Source organism: Xenopus laevis, chromosome 4S, assembly GCF_017654675.1.
Source record: "Xenopus laevis strain J_2021 chromosome 4S, Xenopus_laevis_v10.1, whole genome shotgun sequence".
NCBI classification, from domain to species: domain Eukaryota; kingdom Metazoa; phylum Chordata; class Amphibia; order Anura; family Pipidae; genus Xenopus; species Xenopus laevis.
In genome coordinates, this window is record NC_054378.1 from 73,348,249 (window position 1) to 73,368,845 (window position 20,597).

Here is a 20,597-nt window from a genome sequence, read left to right on the forward strand (position 1 = left end):
TTGTTAACACAAATAATAGTTAGAGGCATTAAATGTTTCTTTACTAACGCCAAACATCTAACAGGGTAAAAATGGCAAGAAAAAAAGCAAATAATAATGTCCCTATGTGAAAGCAACATGAGTGACAAAAGACTGGTAGGCAGGATTCTCACTGGAGCAACCTTTTACCTTTTGAAGCTTTTCGCATCAATTTTAAGGAGCCGATCAGTGCAATGGAAGAAATGTTTTGCTGGTTTTATTCCCCCTTTAATCACTGCAAGAAAGACACTATTATGTCTCTAGACTGGAAATCTTTATGTCATGAAGATCTTAGGGGTCATTTAAAAACATACAATGCAGGTGCGCTGCAGTGCCCTAATATAGGCAATGGATAGCTTGTATCGATGCAATTCTCTAAGGCACTTGCTAATGTATCCATTGTGCCCTTTCTGATCAATGGTATGCATTTGCACCTATTGGCACTGTGGAGCACTGGAGTTACCTCCACCCTGGACATGATCATAACTCCTATGTGTTCTGTGCCGATAGACTTACCAGTTTTGCCCAGTGTCAGACTGTGGAGCCCAGTGCCCACCAGGCCTGCAGCCTCAGGGGCCCCCCACACCAGCTCCTGGGCCCCCCAGCTGTAAAGTCCTCTCCAATGCCGCCATCAACAAGGAGAGGGAGTGCAAGGAGCGGGTCTGGACCAGCCCAAAACAGACGGGGCCCACCGGGGTTTTTCCTGGTGTCCCGCCGGTTAAGTCCGACCCTGGTTTTGCCCCCAATGAATTGGATGAAAATGCCATTTTAGTCACCTCCAGTGATATACTAGGAAAGGCAACCATTTATTTATGCATTGAAAAAAGCATTAGTGTATTTGCAGTGTTTCTGACACTTTTGTGTCTAGATTTAATTTATATTTTCATTAAAATTATGTTAAATGTGTTCAGTTCCACAGGGATTTTTATGTAAAACAGACATGTTTCATTTGTAAGCATGTTCTGGTTTCAAACTCATTCCAGATATCCTACTAAATGTCATCTTTATACATGGCAGTGGCTGTAACAAGGGCTCACTGTAACTACACTGTTAACTACAAGATCACTTCTGGGGCGTTTCTAATAACTGCAAGTGGGTTGTTTACATGTCAAAGGGCTGCTGGCTGTTGCCACGTAATTAATTATCTTATGGCTTTAGTTGCTCTTTAATTTCAGAACGCAGAATGGCAACACATATACTTATACTTCACTTTTTGGTTTTTTTTTTGTTAGTAAGCTGGGAGTGAAGAAAAGCGCAGGTGGACAGAAATCAGGTAAAACCTTCTTAAAAGTCTGGTTTTCAGGGTGGACAGAAAAAAGTATTTTAAGGTTGGTGGCCCCTTGGCCATAAAATACCCTTCACAGAGTTACATATTATACTATGCAATTACTAATATGTTTGCTTTTGATAAATGGTGTCCTAAGTTTGCTTTTTGGAGCTCCAGAACTCATGTCTGTACCTGGGTACCTTATTTTCTAAATCTGCCTTCATGCCACTTACTTGCAGGTATGTGACCTGTTAACCAGAATGCTTGGGACCTGGGACTTTCCAGGTGATGGATATTTCCATAATTTAGATCTTCATACCTTAAGTCTACTAGAAACTCATGTGAACATTAAATTAACCCAATAATCTGGTTTTGCTTCCAATAAGGATTAATTATATCTTAGTTTGGATCAAGTACAATGTACTATTTTTTATTACAGAGATAAAAGAAATACATTTTAAAAATTTGGATTATTTGGATAAAAATGAGTCTATGGGAGACAGTATATCTGTCATTCGGAGCTTTCTGGATGATAGGTTTCTGGATAACGAATCCCATACCTGTAGTAGTTTACCTGTTTTTTTGTTCTAAAAGCTTATTTTTGGTAGATACTTCATTCAAAATGTATTCTGTTTGAAACATGAGATGCTTTGCAGCACAAATCAATGTTGTTTTCTTGCAGTCTATGTAAAAAATGTGGCTCATAGCAAAACTGAAGAGTTACTACCAGTCTCTGAGACCAAATTTGTTTCAATGGCTATTGGCACACAGGTGGCTTTCTTTTAAATTTTCTGTATATCGATTATGTTTACATGATTTTTTATGCTAAAAGCTCTTTAGGCCATGCTTTGGCCAGTGCATAATTTTATTTTGTGCTTTCAGTTGCAGCAATGATTGGACCATTAGCAAAAGATGTGGACAGCCTGGTGCTATGTATGAGAGCTCTTCTGTGTGAAGAAATGTTCCAACTGGATCCAACTATCCCACCTCTACCTTTCAGTGAAGAGGTACAGACCCAAACGCACTGGGGCTGCGTGTCATTGAAACACATTGGATACATTTTTGTGTTTCATTTACATACATGTCCTTCATCCTGGTAGTTGTCAGACATTTCCATGTGCCTGTGGGACCAAATATCAGTATTATCTGTAACAAAAACAATTAAAGACAATATTATAAGCCATTCATAGATCATAATACAGCAAGTGTTTACCCCAGATTCACCCTTTAGCCTGCGTTTCCATGAGAGTGTATGTAGGAGAGCAGACGGAGGTTCCATCACAGTCCAAATGAACCACCGAAGTTGTTTATTTTGGGTAGCAAAACTCCCTCTGCAGTGTTTCTTTTATCAAATATTTAAAGAAATAGAAAAAAAGAGATATTACTCTACCTTTTAAAGTCTTTTGCCAAGAGAAGGTTTTGTCTAGTGCAGATGAATTTGCAGCAGGCGGTGCAAAGGTTTTTATTTGAGCAATGGTACATTGGGAAACTTTGAGGGGGGTTAATTTGTCCAAACATGCTCTTTATCTCTGTCCTTTGGGACCAAGTAAGAATCACCTGAAAGTGCAAGCACCTTGTCTTGTAAAGTGAGTCTCCCTTAAAAGCGTGCATTGCCATGGCTTCAAGCAAGAATTAGATGGGAAGCTGTGTTCATCAAAAGGGGTATTTTGATGAAGCATGTTTGGGGAGGTGCTCAGGGACTCATCTAATTTTATGGTCATGTATATGAGACTGTTGTAGAATTTAATATAAACTGCCACTCCTCAGTAAAACTGTTCCTGCTGTCTTAGCATAATGATAAAGCCAGACCCCACCCAAATGTGTTGCAACTCCCAGAATTCCACAAAAACTTTCAGCTAGTAGTTGTATTTTAGAACTGCTAGACGGCTAATTTTACAGGTCTTGTTTAGTAACCATTGTTTTACTGCTAGCCGGTTTGGGCTGAGATAACAGGTTTGACTTCGAGAAGCGTTACTATATTATCAGCCAGTCAAATCATAAACTTCTCAAATCATTTCCTAGATTTATTCAAGCAATCGGCCTCTTTGCATTGGTTATTATGAAACAGATGATGCTACAATGGCCACTCCATCAATGAAACGTGCTGTGTGCGAGACCAAAGAACTGTTGGAGAAAGCGGGTCACAGGGTATGTTGGATGCAATTTTATAAAATTTAGGTTATTTCATTTAATCTAGCCAACTTGCAACTTAATTATATTCAGTATATAAAACGTGTATTATTTAACTGAGGTTTTGGATTTTATTTCACTCAGTGAAAGAAATATGTTTTAGAAATAAAATGTAAACAGATCTTCCAGCTGCTTTCAACCTCCCACTTGGAAAGGGAGAAACCCAGGGCACCACAAGCTACTTTGTATAAATCTGAATAAGTCTTAGTAGTGGGGGGCTGCAAATTTAAAATCATATTATTGGCAACCCAAATTGTCCCTAACAATGTCAGTGCCATAACCTTAAAATCTAGTTAGTCCTCTTAATGTTCTGCAGGATTGTATTTTTTTATATTGGCATCCGATGGGACAAGCCTAGGGTGGCAGTTCATGACGGTTGCCCCATGATTTGCTATATAGAAAAAAAAATCCAAGCCTACTACCATTCACTTGTTGCTAAAAACAGTGGGAGGTTTCCCCTCCAACCTGATCAGCTCATGTGTACAGACTACATTGTGCATGTGCCAAATGTATGGGAGAGGTGATGATCGGGGGGGGGGGTGCCTAGAGCAGTACCAGGTATTAATCCAGCACAGCATCTGACTGCCAATAAACTTCAATCAGACAATAAGCACTTAATGCATGTATTCATAATTCCCTTGCACAGTTCTACTGTTTTAAATGGCAAGTTTTTCACGTAGTTCACAGAATAATAACATTTTTAAAAGCGCACAGCTACACTGACTTTGTAGGATACACTCTTTTTATGCAAGCACTTCCAACAAAACCCCTGTGTCGCTGTGCTCTATGTCTAAACTTCTTGACCTAAAGAACTGCCAGTAGACACTAGCCGGAATGTAATCGGAGCTGTCCAGTGCTGAATTTTGGTTGACAGTTTGGTTTAATGTTGTCATGGCCTTATTTATATAGTGAATAAAGTACTCCATTTGTAAAATATAAGAATATTAGAAGTCAAAGAGGAGTTTCATTATCTTGTAAAACTCCAAGGTGTTAACACAAATAGAGTGATCATTCTGTATGTACATTTTTTTCATTCATTTTTTACAACCAAAAAAAGTAAAGACTACTCTATGCAGTTTATGTAATTAATGTACGTTTTCCATTTAGCTTGTTCCATTCACTCCTCCGTCAGTGGAAAAATCCATGTTTGAACTGGTACTGAAAGGAATTTTAGCAGATGGTGGTTCCACATTCCTGGATAATTTGTATGTATTTTACTGTACTTTGTGGTTTGACCTGAATTTGCAAAACAATAGGGAGCAATAGACTATTTTTAATAGTGTGTAACATGGTGCAAAAATAACTTTTGTAATAACTGGCCAAATTTATCCCTTTGGGTACAAACCACTGTCACAGAAAAAAAGCAGATTTGTAGTAGCACACTTACAGGAGAATAAACCGGAATGCCGCAGGATCATTCAGATCACAAGCAGTCGCTAGTACAGCTCCTCCAATAATAGTTCTTACACAAATCCCCACAAATCAATAAAACAAAACAAGGATTCCCAGGCTGCTGGGTTCCCTGTTGTCTACCTTCCTACCTCTTCTCTTTTGGTCAGGGGCCCTGTACTTACAGATATACGGGCACAGGAGTCAGCTTGCAATAGAGGTATCCTCTACACCAGTGATCCCCAACCAGTAGCTTATGAGCAACATGTTGCTCTCCAACCCCTTGGATGTTGCTCCCAATGGCCTCAAAGCAGGAGCTTATTTTTCAATTCCAGGCTTGGAGCAAGTTTTGGTTGTATAAAAACCAGGTGTACTGCCAAACAGAGTCTCAATGTAGGTTGACAATCCTAATAGGGGCTACCAAATGGCCAATCACAGCACTTATTTGGCACCCAAGAACATTTTTCATGCTTGTGTTGCTCCCCAACTCCTTTTACATCTGAATGTTGCTCAGGGGTTCAAAAGGTTGGGGATCCCTGCTCTACACAGTAACTGGTAATCTAGTCCCAGGTCCCTGTCTGGTGAGGTACCTCCAGGGCATTGATACATTCCTTCATCCTTGTTGGAGCCTCAGATCCTCAACTAGCTACCTACCACAAGTGAGTTTATACAGTGAGCACCAAGGTTCTGGACTGTCACTGGATAACTTAACTATTCACTTACTTTGGTATCTTCCTGATAGCAAGCCTCAGGCTCTCTGGTATCATCTCACAAACCAATAAACTTTCTTTCTTGCTATCTTTAGTGAAAAAAACTTCTTTCATTTGTTTTCTGTTGGGAGGTGCTCAATGCAGGCCCTGCTGCAAACCAAAGGCCTTTTACCATAGATACAAAGGCACACTCCACACAATACTTCTGCAAAAACCAAAAAACTTCTTTCTCTTTTATTAAAGTGAGATCACAGCAAACGTGACAAGCCCCTTCATCAAGTGCTACTTACAAACTGTGTGTAATGGGGTTATTTAAGGAAGGACCCAATGTAACTCCACCCTCCAGGTCTAGGTGAATTTTTAAATGAAAAAAATTCAAATTTCGAGCTATTTTTTGTGTACTTCAACCAGGGAATAGTCCAAATTCGATTTGAATTTGAAAAAAACTTGAAAATTCTAATATCGAAATATATGTACGGTCTCTTCAAAAATATTTGACTTCGACCACTCACCATCTAAAACCTGCCGAATTGCTGTTTTAGCCTATGGGGGACCTCCTAGAACCTATTTGGAGTCCATTGGTGGACTTCGAAAAATCTAAGGTTTTTTTGGGAAAACTTCTTATCGAATTCGATCAAATGCGCTATTCCTTCGATTCGTATGATTTGAATTCGGCTGAATACGGACCCATTCGATCGAAAATGGACTTATTCAACCAAAAAAAACAGACTTAATTTCCTTTGGTCTTTTGAATTTAAAAACTTCGAAATTCAAATTCAAAAATTCAATTAATATTGATAAATATGCCCCTTAAAAAATAACCCCAGTTGAAATACAAGTGGCAAAATCATGCAGACTCTGGTATTATTCACTTATGTCTTCTCACATCAACCAAAGAGGACACATAATAAAATGATTATACAATATATATGTTATAAACTATTTCTGCCCCTTACAGGTGTGTGAACAGTAATATATTTATTTTCTTTCAGTAAAGGTGACCGAGTGGATCCAACCCTAAAAACTCAGGTTACATCATATGGACTTCCTTCCTGGCTGAAAAGCTTTGTTTCTTTCATTGTTAAACCAGTGGTAAGTATACCCTAAGTGTTCTTAGTTTATAAAAACTTGTGAGAACAAAATCATATTGTATTTGAATGGCATATGTAAAAGAGAGTGTCATATGATGATATGTCTTATGATGGCAACACTCATTGTTCAATGTCACTAATAATTCTTTTGTGTTGCCTCCAGATTATTACTATGCAACACTAAAGAGAGAGAGAGAGAGAGAATGCCTAAACTGGGAAATGTACAACTTATCATTAGAATGATAAAGTTGGCAAAATACGTTGTAGGGGTTTCATCATGTATAAATTCATGGTTTAAACCATTATTGCAGCCAGTACTTTACTTTTTTTGCACTTGTTTTTCATCTGCTGTTCATTTTGGCAGACTGGCCATAGTTGGTAGAAAATTAAGTTAGTGAGAATAAGAAAGTCTACTGGTGTTGCTCGTCCTAGAACTGACTAGAGAAACTGCAGATTTTCTTGTTTTTCGCTAATTTCCTACAGTTGTGTCCAGTCATTTCTGGAGTAGTTTCATGGAGAACCACTGATTAATGGAAAACGGTAAAAGGAAAAGAGGATATTTTCCTTGCCTTGGTACTCACTGTTAGCACTGCAGCAGTTGAATCACCATATGTGTCATAGCCCCCTAGCCTCCCTCAAACATTGTCTCACTTGGTTGGTGGTCTCATGTTCTTTATCACCTTCACAGGCTTCTATTGTGGTTATAATTCTATTACAAGAAGTCGGAATAGGGCATGACCTAGGCCAGTAATTCCCAACCAGTGGCTCGTGAGCAACATGTTGCTCACCAAGCCCCCTGATGTTGTTCCTAGTGGCCTCAAAGCAGGTGCTGATTTTTGGATTTCTGACTTGGAGGCAAGTTTTGGAAGCATAAAGACCATGTGTATTGCCAAGCAGAGAAAATTGTAGTCCACAAAGGGATTACCAAATAACCAATTACAGCCCTTTCAAGGTTTGAAATAACACATTTCAATAAACTGGAACTATGTATAACATGCATTTCTCTCTGTAGTTTCCCAGGTTATCTAAACTTCTGCAAAATATAAAAGGTATCAGGTAAGGAATTCTTGACTGAATATCTATATATCTGTAATTTATTATATAATATATTTAATGTATTAATATAATTAAATCATTGAGGTTTTAAGCAGTACCAAATTGCTTAAAGGAGAAGGAATCCCGTTTGCAAAAAACCCCGTACCCCCCACCCCATGTAGACCCCCCTCCCTTTTCCCCCCAGGCCAACTACCCCTGGGGAAATGCCCCATACTCCATACTTCGGCGCAGATTCTTCCAGTGGAGTTCCATGCACCCAACTTCTTAAGCTGACTGGAAGATCGGCATTTTCCGTGTAATTCCGCACATGCACAGTTGTTGCAAACTGCGCATGCGCAGAAATCCCAGTCAGCTTACAGAGGATGCAGAAGATGGATGCATGCAACTCCGCTGGAAGGATCTGCGCCGAGGGGTAAGTATGGAGTATGGGGCATTTCCCCTGGGGGGTAGTTAGCCTGGGGGAGGAGGGTCTACTTAGAGTTGGGGTACGGGGTTTTTTTGCAAAAGAGTTTCCTTCTCCTTTAAAACTGCCCCCATTGATATGTCTTGTAATCACATGACAAGTCCCAGTGCTTTTCATGTAACAGTTAAAGTGTAACAGGAAAAGTGTACTGCTGCATTTCCAGGCAACCGTTGTCTGACAAGTTCTGTCTCAATTGTGTGTTCTTTTTACTGCTAGTTTATTGGATGTGGTTGCAGCTGATTTGGCGTTTCATCTAAAAAAACATTAGACTTTTCATTTAAATTATAAAATTTTTTTTAGTTTTAGTTTTTTTGTTTAATTCCAGCTCTGTTAAAGACCTATGGAAGCACCACCTGGAAGTTGAGGTATTCTGTCTAAATGAAGCATTTCTATAGAATGGCTAGCACAATATTATTATGCTGAAGTGGTAGATTTTATTTAATTTCTCATGAAGACGAGTAAGGATACTGTTCTGCCTTCATACACGTTCTCACAGTGTGCAATCCAACATTCAGCTTAACCATCACTGTCTTCCAAATAAGCAGACTGTCTTGTAATCTAACTTGTTTATTGATAACAGGTTGTTTGACTGTAAGTGGTCAGTTGCAATTAGTAAACAGGAGCATCGACGTAGGTGTGCCGATGTATGTTCATGTGGTAAAACTATAAAGATACAAATGGTTTGTATAAGTATATAGCAAAAACATATGAATAACATATACAGCAGCATTCATTCTAAATCAGCATGTCTGAACATATTACATAGCACAAGCACATGTTGAAGATGGCTGACAACCTATAAGGCCGCATGACTGGCTATCTACTAGAGTAACAACTACTAAGTGCAGATTAGAACTATAAAAACATCACTAAAGAACAGACTATCCTGAGACTTGTATAATTCTTACCAGATATGCTGGCTGTGGGGTAGTGGAGATTTAAGAAGCAGGAATGCTAGGAGAGCTATGCAAATGTGCTGTAAACAGTATGGTGGCTCCCTTCTCCTTCCCAGAATGCACTAGCCACCCACAATGCACTGTAGTTGCATAATTAAGAACTTTATTTATACAAATGTAAGAAACATAGGTTGCAGTGGATTTCTACTGCCGCTAGATGGCGCTGTTACGTAACTAGCTATACAGATTCTAGCTTGTTGAAGTAGTAATGATTCTTCAACCCTTGATGTGGGGCAGAACACTCCCCGTCTGGCGTCAACGGACGTCACTATTTGTCTTCTCAGGTGAAAACAACAACACGAGCTCTGTTGTTGGTCTGAGGAATAGTTTGCACTCGCCAAGCTTACAAATTTTGACCTCGGCCTTACGTACATTCCCATCCTTGCTTGGAAACGTGTTGGTGATGAGGCCCAGTGGCCACTCGTTCCGATGTGATTGGTGGTCTTTCATGAGCACGACATCCCCAGGTCTGATGTTCGGCTTGTTAGTTTGCCACTTCCTTCTCGACTGCAAGGTAGAGACATACTCTTTTCTCCATTTGTCCCAGAAGACATTAGAAAGACTTTGCACCTGCCTCCATTGACGTCTATACAGGTCTTTTTCAGTAAATTCTCCAGATGGAGCACTCAGGGTGCTGGTCTTCTGTGTGAGTAACATGGCAGGGGTAAGGATCGTCAAATCTTCAGGGTCACTGGAAAGGGTAGTCAACGGTCTTGCGTTCATGATGGCTGAGACTTCTGCCAAGAATGTGACCAGACTTTCGTGTGTGAGTCTCGTACTCCCTACCTGCGAGAAGATGGAATCCAAGATTTTCCTTGCTATCCCTATCATCCTTTCCCAGACGCCGCCCATGTGGGAGGAATGCGGTGGATTAAAGGTCCATGTGCATCCTTGCTCATTTAGGTATCTGTCCACCTTGGCCGTATCCAAATTGGAAGGAATTTGGAGTTCTTTTACTGCTCCAACGAAATTTGTGCCTCTATCTGAACGAATACATTTCACAGGTCCTCTAATGGCGATAAACCGTCGGAATGCATTTATGAAGCTGGAAGCATCCATAGATTCGATCACTTCTATATGGACTGCCCTACTGGACATGCAAGTAAACATGACTGCCCAACGCTTTGCACCGGTGTGAACACCTCTTGTGTGCCTGGTAGCCACTGACCAAGGGCCGAATACGTCTAAGCCAACGTTAGTGAAGGGAGGATCTGTGCTGAGTCTTTCAGCTGGGAGACTGGCCATTTTTGGGTTCTGAGACCCACCACGAAGTTTGCGACAGGTAATGCAGTTGAAAATGACCTGGCTTACACGTCTCTTCGCTCCAACAATCCATAGTCCAGCGGCTCGTAGATTCCCTTCGGTAAACATTCGGCCTTGGTGTTTTGTTTGAAGATGGTGATGTCGTATGAGTAGGGTCGCGACATGGTGATGTCCCGGAATTACTATAGGGTGTTTTTCTCTGAAGTCTACTTTGGCTTCCTGAAGGCGGCCTCCTATTCTCATCAACCCACCTTGGTCAATGACGGGATCAAGTCTTCTCAAAGCGCTGTCTTTAGAGACTGTTTGGCCTTTCCTGAGGTATTCTATCTCCTTAGTGTAACATTCATGTTGAATTGTGTGGATTATTATGTCCTTGGACCTCTCCAGATTGGAAGCTGTAAAGGCGCTCTTGCAGTGATGCCAACCTTTACAAGGTTTCTGACTCACAGGTAATGTAGATGTGTAGGACTTAGCTATATGAATCAAGATGGCTATCGCACGGACCAGAGACATCCAGGTGGAGAACCTGCTGAAACGATGGGATTCGAGTTGACGATCTGAAGTCACTGTGTTAAGAACAGACACTTCAGGTCGGATCTCCTCATCTGCGTCTGGGTCTATCAATTCAAATGTGTCACATCCGATGTTGCAAGCCGTTGAACGGTACAGGAACGCAGGACCTGTGAACCATGTTGTGGCTTTCAGGTGGCAGGCTGCGACGGATCTGGTTGCGTAGTCTGCGGGATTATGTTGTGTAGGCACATAGTGCCACTGTTGAGGACTAGTGGATCTCCTGATCCTCAGCACTCGATTGGAGACATAGACATAAAAGCGTCTAATTTCGTTGCAGATATATCCTAGGACTACCTTGCTGTCCGTGTGGAATTCGACTTCTTCGATTTCTAGGCCCATTCCTGAAGTTATAAGTTCAGCCAACTCTACCGCAAGCACAGCAGCGCAGAGCTCCAGTCTGGGTATCGTGTGTTCACGGAGAGGTGTCAGTTTGGCCCGACTCATGACGAACCCTACATGGCATTGTTCTTTGGCATCAATGGTCTTCAGGTATGCTACAGCAGCAATTGCCTTGATTGAAGCATCGCAGAAGATATGTAGCTTTTGCATCTTGACTTCTGTAGATGGTATGGAAGCATAGGGTCGTGTCACATGAAGGCTGGTCAAAGCTTCAAGAGACTTTTTCCAACTTGTCCACAGGTCCTTTTTCTCTGTGGGAAGCGGATCATCCCAATCGGACATCTCTGTGGTGAGGTCTCTTAACATAATTTTGCCTTGGATGGTGACAGGTGTTACAAATCCCAGAGGATCGTACAAGCTGTTTATTGTAGATAGAACTCCTCTGCGTGTGAAGGGCTTTTCTTCTTTGTTGATCTGGAAGGTAAAGGTGTCTGCCTTCAAATCCCAGAGCAAACCGAGACTCCGTTGCATGGGAAGGGAATCGGTGTCAAGATCCAAGTCCTTAAGGTCGCTTGCATGGTCTTGGTTTGAGAAGGCTTCCATTAACTCACGGCTGTTGGAGGCAATTTTGTGTAACCTCAGATTAGACAAAGCTAGCATCTCTTGAGTCCTTTTTAAGAGACTGATTGCCGACTCATTCGTGGGTGTGGATTTCAAGCAGTCGTCCACATAGAAATCTTTCTCTACAAAGGATCTGGCATCTGACCCATACTTCGCTTCACCCTCTTGAGCTGAAAGTCTGAGACCATAGATAGCGACTGCAGGTGAAGGGCTGTTTCCGAAGATGTGCACCCTCATTCGGTACTCTACGATGTCTTCGTTAGGGTCATTGTTGCGGTACCAGAAGAACCTCAAGTAATTTCTGTGTTCCTCCTTGACAAGGAAGCAGTGGAACATCTGTTGTATGTCGGCCATGAATGCTATGGAATCTTTACGGAAACGCAGAAGTACCTCTAGAAGTCGGTTGTTGAGGTCTGGACCAGACAGTAAGACATCGTTTAGTGATAAGCCTTTGCACCTGGCACTTGAGTCGAACACTACTCGTATCTGGCCTGGCTTTTTAGGATGATATACGCCGAATGTGGGTAAGTACCAACGCTCCTCTGAGTCTCGGAGCGCGGGTGCCATTTCTGCGTGGTTGTTCTGGAATATTCTTTCCATGAAGGTAAAGAAATGTTCTTTCATCTCTGGTGTCTTCTGAAGTTTGTGCTTGAGGGAGATAAATCTGTTATAGACAAGTTCTTTGTTGTCAGGTAAGCGTTGTCTCTTGGGTCTAAATGGTAAAGGCGCGACCCAGCTTTTTGACTTGTCCTTTGTCATTCCTTGATTCATGATCTCCAAGAACAGTCTGTCTTCTATGGACATTGCGACCTTGTTGTCTTCTCTTGACCTATGGAAAACTGTACACCCTAAGTGATCTCGTTCACCATCACAGGCGTGGTCTTCGCTGGAAGGATCCATGAAGGGACAAGGGACAGGATCTCTATGAGGCAATTCTTTTAATCAGGAAACTGTTCTGACATGGTTGGAATAAGGAAGGACGTCTACTTTCAAGTGTGTTGGTGAGCATGCTGTTGACAGAGATCGGCTTGTGTGCTCCTCCTAGACAGACGTCTCCTATGATGACCCACCCTAGGTCAAGTCTCTGGGCGTATGGAGCGTTTTGGGAACCGTTAATCTGTCCTCTAGCCTTGTGAACACGTAGTATGTCTCTTCCTAGGAGTAAGGCTATTGGTGCTTCTGGATCCAGTTCTGGTATCTGGTGAGCTATACGCTTTCAGGTGGGGGTGGTATGCTGCTACTTCTGGTGTAGGTATCTCAGAACGGTTGTCAGGAATTTGGTTGCACTCCAGTATGGTTGGCAGTGACAAGCAGGTCTGCCCGTCTATGGACTCTACCTTGTATCCCGTTGCCTTCCTCCCCGCCGTCTCCACTGTACCTGCACATGTCCTTAAGGAGTAGGGAGAACCAGGTCCTATGATGTTGAAGGTGTCAAAAAAGGTGGATTTTGCTAAAGACCGGTTGCTTTGATCGTCTAAGATTGCGTATGCCTTGATCGCCTTATCTCTGTGACTGGCCGGGTAAACTCTGACAAGGCAGATTTTCGAGCAGGACTTTCCTCCTACCACTCCTTTACAGATTTCGGGTACACTGAGAAGTGACTACTGTATTGGGTTTGTTAGTGTCTATCTGCTTCTTTTCATGATCCTCTGTTTGGTGCACTGCCTGAGAGGGTGGTCCAGGGTGTAAAGCCGTATTGTGTTCTGTGCTACCACATTCTGAGCATGACACACTGACCTCACAGTTCCTGGCAAAGTGCGATGTTGTAGTGCAGCACCTGAAGCAGATGTTGTTGTCTTTGAGGAACTCTTTCCGGTCTTCTAAAGTCTTTTCTCTGAAGGCTCTGCATTTTAGTAAAGAATGTGGTTTCTTGTGCAGGGGGCATTCTTTGTTAAGATCTCTGTGTCCGTTCCCTTCTTGAGAAGACTTAGACGGCTTGTATGGAGAACCTGTGGAGGCAATGTTAGTTTTATGGACTGCCACTGGTGTTTTATGAGGTCTGACACCAGGGGTAGTGGGGCATGACATTGTGAGATCAAAACTGGGATCATTTCTGATTCTTTGCCTGTTCACTGACAAAGTTTACAAACACCTCGAAGGGGGGAAATGGTACATTATGAACCCGTTTATAAGTAGAACCATGTGTGACCCACTTCTCTTGTAGGTTATGAGGGAGTTTTTGAACAATAGGATTGACCCCTCTGGCGGTGTCTAGGAAAGCTAGCCCTGGTAGATCTCCTTCTTCTTGAGCAACCTGTACCTCTCTTAACAAGTCACTGAGCTCTCTGAGCTTCTGGTAACCCCTACCCACTATTCTGGGAAAGTTATCAATCCTTTTGAACAAAGCATTTTCAATGGCTTCTATGGACCCGTAACACTCATCAAGTCTTTCCCACACCATCTTTAGGCCTCTGTCAGGATAGTTTATGTTAATGTCTCTGATTCTTTTGGCGTGTTCAACTGACTCGCTTCCAAGCCACTTTACCAGGAGGTCTAACTCTTCCTGATGGGAAAGGTCTAAGTCTCTTATGGCGTTTTGGAAGGAGGCTCGCCATGACCTGTAGTTCTCAGCCTGATCGGTGAACTTTGTAAGTCCCTTGGTAACCAGCTCCCGTTTAGCATAGAACTTAGCAAAGTCCATGATGGCCCAGTTAGCATTAGTACAATCCGGTGTGCTGTTATGCTGCACGTGTGGTGTATTACCATACCTCTTAAGAGCTTCTGGCTTAGAGCAGTCAGTATAATGCCGTTCTGATGCAAAAGGTGTCCCTTTAATTCGGGGCAAAGGTGGTAGTCTCTGCTCCATAGGGCGGTAGTTGTCAGCATCGTTTGGTCGCATATCGTCCTGCCTAAGGTACTGTGGTTCAAGGTAGGATCTTTGGCACTCTTTATAAGCTGGCTGATGTCCTGGCTCATAGTTGCCCTCTGTCTTGGGGTGTTGGTGGACGTATTCTGAGACACGCTGGGCTGGATCTTGTTCGTCTAGGTCTGGCCCAAGTACTCGGCTGTGTTTCTCAGATCCAGAAAACTCCAGGGCTTCCAGGTATTCTGCTTTGGCTATTGCGGCTGCCGCTTCCTTCTCTGCGGCTAGTCTTTCTAGCGACGCTTGCAGATCTACTCGTTCCTTTTCTAATGATGCCCTCTCTTTCTTTAGTTGCATCTCTTGTGCAGCGAAGGAAGACTTTACTTTTGCAGCTTCAGCTTCTGCACGTGCGAGAGCAGCCATTTCTTTTATGGAGGATTTGCTAGAGCAGCTTGCTCGTGATCTGGTTTTGTATGATGATGCTCGGCTCACAGACATTGTGCCTGTTCTGCCGGCCGCTTAATGTCTCTTTGTGGACTCAGTCTATATAGGACCGGGCTTCAGCGTGGTCTGGATCGTGTTGAGCTGCACTCTCACTTCTTGTCACTGACCGTGTGGCAGACGCTGCAATCGTATACGCAGAACCGCGTGTGTGATGGCAGCTCCGTTTGGTCACATCCACTATCGTTGCTGACCAGCATCTGTTTTACTGTTCTGCCTTCATACACGTTCTCACAGTGTGCAATCCAACATTCAGCTTAACCATCACTGTCTTCCAAATAAGCAGACTGTCTTGTAATCTAACTTGTTTATTGATAACAGGTTGTTTGACTGTAAGTGGTCAGTTGCAATTAGTAAACAGGAGCATCGACGTAGGTGTGCCGATGTATGTTCATGTGGTAAAACTATAAAGATACAAATGGTTTGTATAAGTATATAGCAAAAACATATGAATAACATATACAGCAGCATTCATTCTAAATCAGCATGTCTGAACATATTACATAGCACAAGCACATGTTGAAGATGGCTGACAACCTATAAGGCCGCATGACTGGCTATCTACTAGAGTAACAACTACTAAGTGCAGATTAGAACTATAAAAACATCACTAAAGAACAGACTATCCTGAGACTTGTATAATTCTTACCAGATATGCTGGCTGTGGGGTAGTGGAGATTTAAGAAGCAGGAATGCTAGGAGAGCTATGCAAATGTGCTGTAAACAGTATGGTGGCTCCCTTCTCCTTCCCAGAATGCACTAGCCACCCACAATGCACTGTAGTTGCATAATTAAGAACTTTATTTATACAAATGTAAGAAACATAGGTTGCAGTGGATTTCTACTGCCGCTAGATGGCGCTGTTACGTAACTAGCTATACAGATTCTAGCTTGTTGAAGTAGTAATGATTCTTCAACCCTTGATGTGGGGCAGAACAGATACTCATATTGATTTTTGAGAGCTAATATTTGGGTCCAATAGCGATGCATTTCCTATAAGATTAACTTTCCTATGGTGATAAGAAAAAGACATTGCATCATGCATGGGTTAGATTTTAACGCCTGCAGTGGGTATGCTGGCACACTGGGACAATGCTTACTGATATTGAAAAATTCCAGCTTTTACAGCAATGTGTAAGTATTAATGTACTTGCATTGTTACAGAGGCATATTGACAAATTTCATTTGCTCATAAAAGACTGTAGTTCAGCTAAACTTAGCATGTGACAACATATTAAGGCTTACAAAAGTATACTAGAAACATGGAGTAATACAACTTTCTGTGGCCATATATTTTTTTTTTAATAGTAACTTTTTATTAAGTTTTCATGAACAACAAGAAAGAAAGGAAATAAGAAGGAAGGAAAAAGAAGGGTGGACATGGAGAGAATATGACTAAATATCACAGTATACTTATTTGGTCGTCGTTGCGGGTGAATCCAGCCAAGGAGACCATATACGTTCGAATTTCTGTGGACAGCCTCTGGCAATATATGTTAACTTATAAAGTTCCAGCTGGGAATTAATGAGATTTATCCATTTTTTAAGCGTGGGAGGTGTTGGCCCCATCCAGTGTAGGGCTACTGTTTTCTTGGCATAGAACAAAAGTGCTCTCATCAATAATCTGGAGTGGATTCTGGGTACCAGAGCATCCGTCACTCCCAGTAGGCAGGTAACTGGGTTCAAAACTTGTGGTAGAGCAAATTTGTCAGCTAAGAACTTCATTACTTTTTTCCAAAATGTCTGTATCTCTGGACAATACCATATAAGGTGCATAAAATCGGCATCTGGTGAGTTGCAGCGAGGACATCTGGAATGCTCTAGGCGGCCCATAAGTTGTAGTTTTCTGGGTGTTAAATAGGTTTGATGTATAATTTTGAATTGAATGAGCCTATCTCTTGTACTGATTAGAGGGAGATAGAGGTTGTCCTCTATCTCCTCCCAGTCATCGGGTTCTAAGTGAACCCCACTACTTTCCCACTTAAGTTTGACCCTGGGTCTGGGGTCGTATTTCTGAGATGCTATGTACATGTATGTTTTGGATACTAGTTTCTGTTTCCCTGGTGAGCTTATTATAGTCTCAGCGTTAGTTTGTTGTATTGTGGGTGGGGCGGAATGAAATTGAGCATGGTATAAATGTTGCAGTTGCAAGTAGCTATATACACAGACAGATCCGACAGGTCCGGAGTTTGCTGGAATTGTTCTAAAGTTTTGAAAATGCCCGCTTGTGTTATGTGCTGAAGTTGCTTGACTCCCGCTCTTGCCCAGAAGCCCCCCTTTATAAATTTATCAAAATTGCATAGTGAAGCATTATGCCACAGGGGCATATCTGGTGAGAGGGAATTGTCTTTATTGGTAGATTTGTACAATATGTCCCATGATTTTTTAGTGGCATCTAACAAAGGAATTAATGGTGGTAAAGAGTTTTTAGGCCTGTAAAGAGCATGATGTAGTGATTCAATGGAACCAAAGTATAGAGCTTCCAACAGCGAGGCAGGGTTTTCAGTGTCAAATGTTTTCCAATTAGAGTCATGTATTGCTTGTGTTGCTAGGTAGTATGATTCATAGTTAGGCATTGCCAAGCCTAGTTGTGCTGCAGGGGCATGAAGTGTAGTTCTAGCTACTGTGGGAGATTTTTGGGCCCACACAAAATCCGCTTGTGTGCGGTCTATTGTTTGGAGAGTTGATTTCGGTATGTAACAAGGTGAATTAGTGAAGGTATATAAAAATTTGGGAAAAAACACCATCTTACATATATTTATCCTGCCGATTTGAGTTAATGGTAAAGTAGACCATTTTGCAAGAGTAGTTTTCATTTGTTGTATAAGAGGTTGTAAATTAAGGGAAATAAATGAGGATGGATCTTTATGTATTAAAATACCTAAGTATTTGAATGTATCCACTGTTTTAAGGTTAAGTGTCGGGTTTATTGACTGTAGCGCACGAGTGGTAAGTGGAAATATTTGAGATTTATCCCAGTTGATTTGCAGGCCAGAAAATTTCCCGAAAGTAGAGATAGTGTCCAAAGTAATTTCCAATGAGTCCACTGGGTTGGCTAAGTATAAAAGAGTGTCATCTGCGTATAAAGATATTTTTTCTTCTGATCCTTTGTATAATAGGCCCTGAATCTGGGGGTTCCGTCTAATTACAATGGCCATGGGTTCTATTGCCAACGCAAAAAGTAAGGGAGAAAGAGGGCAACCCTGTCTGGTTCCTCTAGATAGGTTGAAGGGAGTGGATAGGACATCATTTACTTTAAGTCTAGCTATGGGTTTACTGTACATCAGGCGAACCCATTTAATAAAGCCTGGGCCAATACCGAATCTTGTTAGTACTTCCCATAGATATGGCCATTCAACAGAATCGAATGCTTTGGCTGTGTCTAGGGATACTACTACCCCGGTTTCCCCGTTGTCATGTGACGCTTGTAGGTTAAAATATAGTCTGCGTATGTTAATTGCTGTTGATTTGGATGGTATAAAGCCAGATTGGTCTACATGTATCAGAGAAGTTATAGTTTTAATTAGTCGCCTTGCTAGGATTTTTGCTAATATTTTAACTTCGGAATTTAACAGTGATATTGGTCTATAGGAGGCGCATTTAGTGCTATCCTTACCTGGTTTGGGTAACACAATAATAGTTGCTTCTGAGAATGAAGGGGGAAGTGCAAAATTTTCATATGCGTGCATGAATGTTTCTAGGAGTTTGGGGACTAGTTGTTTAATATGAAGTCTATACCATTCAATTCCGAATCCATCCGGACCCGGAGATTTCCCTGTAGACATAGCCATTATCGCCTCTGCTATCTCCAATTGCGAAATTTGGTTGTCTAGATATTTAGTTTGGTGTTGGGATAGATGAGGAAGGGTGATCTCGTTTAGATAGGTGTGTAGGTCTTCGTTGGTGTAGAGCGCTTTGGATGTATATAAGTCCGCGTAGTAAGATTTAAATTCTTCTGCAATTTCGGAAGGAAACGAAATGGCCAAACCCTGTGTATTAATTATTTTGGGAATAGCCGTGGATTGGTCCATTGTTTTGGTTAAAAAAGCCAGAGGTTTGCCATTTTTGTCTCCGAAGGCAAAAGCTCTACTAGTAGAGTATAAAAGCTGTTTTTTTGTAAGTTTCAGCCTGTGTAATTCAACTTGTCTAAGGGCCATGATAAAGGTAGCATGATTTTCAGGAGAAGGGTCAACTGTAAAATCCTGTTTGGCTTGTGACAAACTGAGTTCAAGAGTAGTTAAGTGATCTTTAGTAATATTACGAGCTTTATTAATTGTTGTTATTAAGACCCCCCGCAACACTGCTTTGCTAGCCTCCCAGGTGGTACTTGGGTTTACAGATCCTGAGTTTACATCCCAGTAATTCTGCAAAGCCACAGTAGAATCGTCAATGATTGTTTGGTTTTTGAGCCATATTGGAGAGAGTCTCCATTGTTTGCTCTGGATCGATGGATGGATTTGTATTGATAAATAAACAGGTGCGTGATCTGATATTGCACGAGGGAGAAATTTGACTTCTCTTACTTTAGTAAGAAGATCAGCCGAGGTTAAGATTAGATCTATGCGGGAAAATGTGCGGTGTGTGGCCGAATAACAAGAGAATTCTCTACCGTTGGGATGTTTCCAACGCCAGACATCTGTTAGATTGAAAGCCTGAAGCCAATCAATCAGTTTTGAGGGGGAGGTATGTGAGGGAGTAAGCTTATCCATAGATGGGTCTAAGTACGTGTTAAAGTCACCGGCTATACATATGGGGGATGGGGGCAACTGTGCAAGAGCAGACGACACATCATGCAAAATGGTTTCAGAAAATGGAGGTGGGATATACAAATTGACTATTGTAAGGGGAAAACCTGATATCAAGCCATGAATTATTTGAAATCTGCCAGATCTGTCAGTGCGCAGCCCTCCCAACTGAAAAGAAAGGCCTTTCCTGATAAGAATTGAGGTACCTCTGCTGTAGGTGGAGTAGGTAGAATGGTATGCGTGTGCGACCCAGGGTTTTTTTAGAGCAAGGACCTTTTGAACTGTTAAATGTGTTTCTTGTAATAATAAGATATGTGGATTGTAAGTTTTCAGGTAATTAAAGACCAAGGCTCTTTTTATTTTGTCATTTAAGCCCCTGACGTTCCATGAAATAATTTTGACGTCAGCCATTTGGAAGAAAGGTTATTTGTGAAGTTGTCTTACCAAATGGGTGTTCGCCCAGTAGCCTCCAGATGCCCCCGCTTGGTCGTAATATCATATCTCCATACGCTACATGTCTAGAAAGAGAAAGTATAGAAAAAGGGGAAGAGAGAGTAGTAGAAGAGAAAGCAGTTAACACACAGTAGTACAATACCCAAAAAACCCTCCCAC

General features: G+C 41.7%; 2 protein-coding genes across 2 annotated transcripts in view; one reads left to right on the forward strand and one right to left on the reverse strand.

Annotated features, from left to right (window-relative positions):
- faah.2.S (fatty acid amide hydrolase, gene 2 S homeolog) overlaps window positions 1-20,597 on the forward strand; it is a 41,158-nt gene that overhangs the window by 15,340 nt on the left and 5,221 nt on the right. The window contains 7 exon segments of the mRNA XM_018260869.2: window positions 1,251-1,291; window positions 2,168-2,292; window positions 3,308-3,433; window positions 4,583-4,680; window positions 6,567-6,666; window positions 7,678-7,721; window positions 8,510-8,549. Coding sequence (XP_018116358.1) covers window positions 1,251-1,291; window positions 2,168-2,292; window positions 3,308-3,433; window positions 4,583-4,680; window positions 6,567-6,666; window positions 7,678-7,721; window positions 8,510-8,549 — 574 coding nt within the window.
- LOC121393310 lies at window positions 8,736-12,870 on the reverse strand. The gene is made up of 2 exons (XM_041561454.1): window positions 9,093-12,870; window positions 8,736-8,847 (listed from the first exon to the last, which is right to left on the reverse strand). The coding sequence occupies exon 1, from the start codon at window positions 12,834-12,836 to the stop codon at window positions 9,396-9,398; it is 3,441 nt and encodes a 1,146-aa protein (XP_041417388.1). The 5' UTR covers window positions 12,837-12,870; the 3' UTR covers window positions 8,736-8,847; window positions 9,093-9,395.

Bases quoted from the DNA above. Each gene is read 5' to 3' on its own strand.
- LOC121393310 (XM_041561454.1), bottom strand. From the start codon at position 12,836: ATGGATCCTTCCAGCGAAGACCACGCCTGTGATGGTGAACGAGATCAC.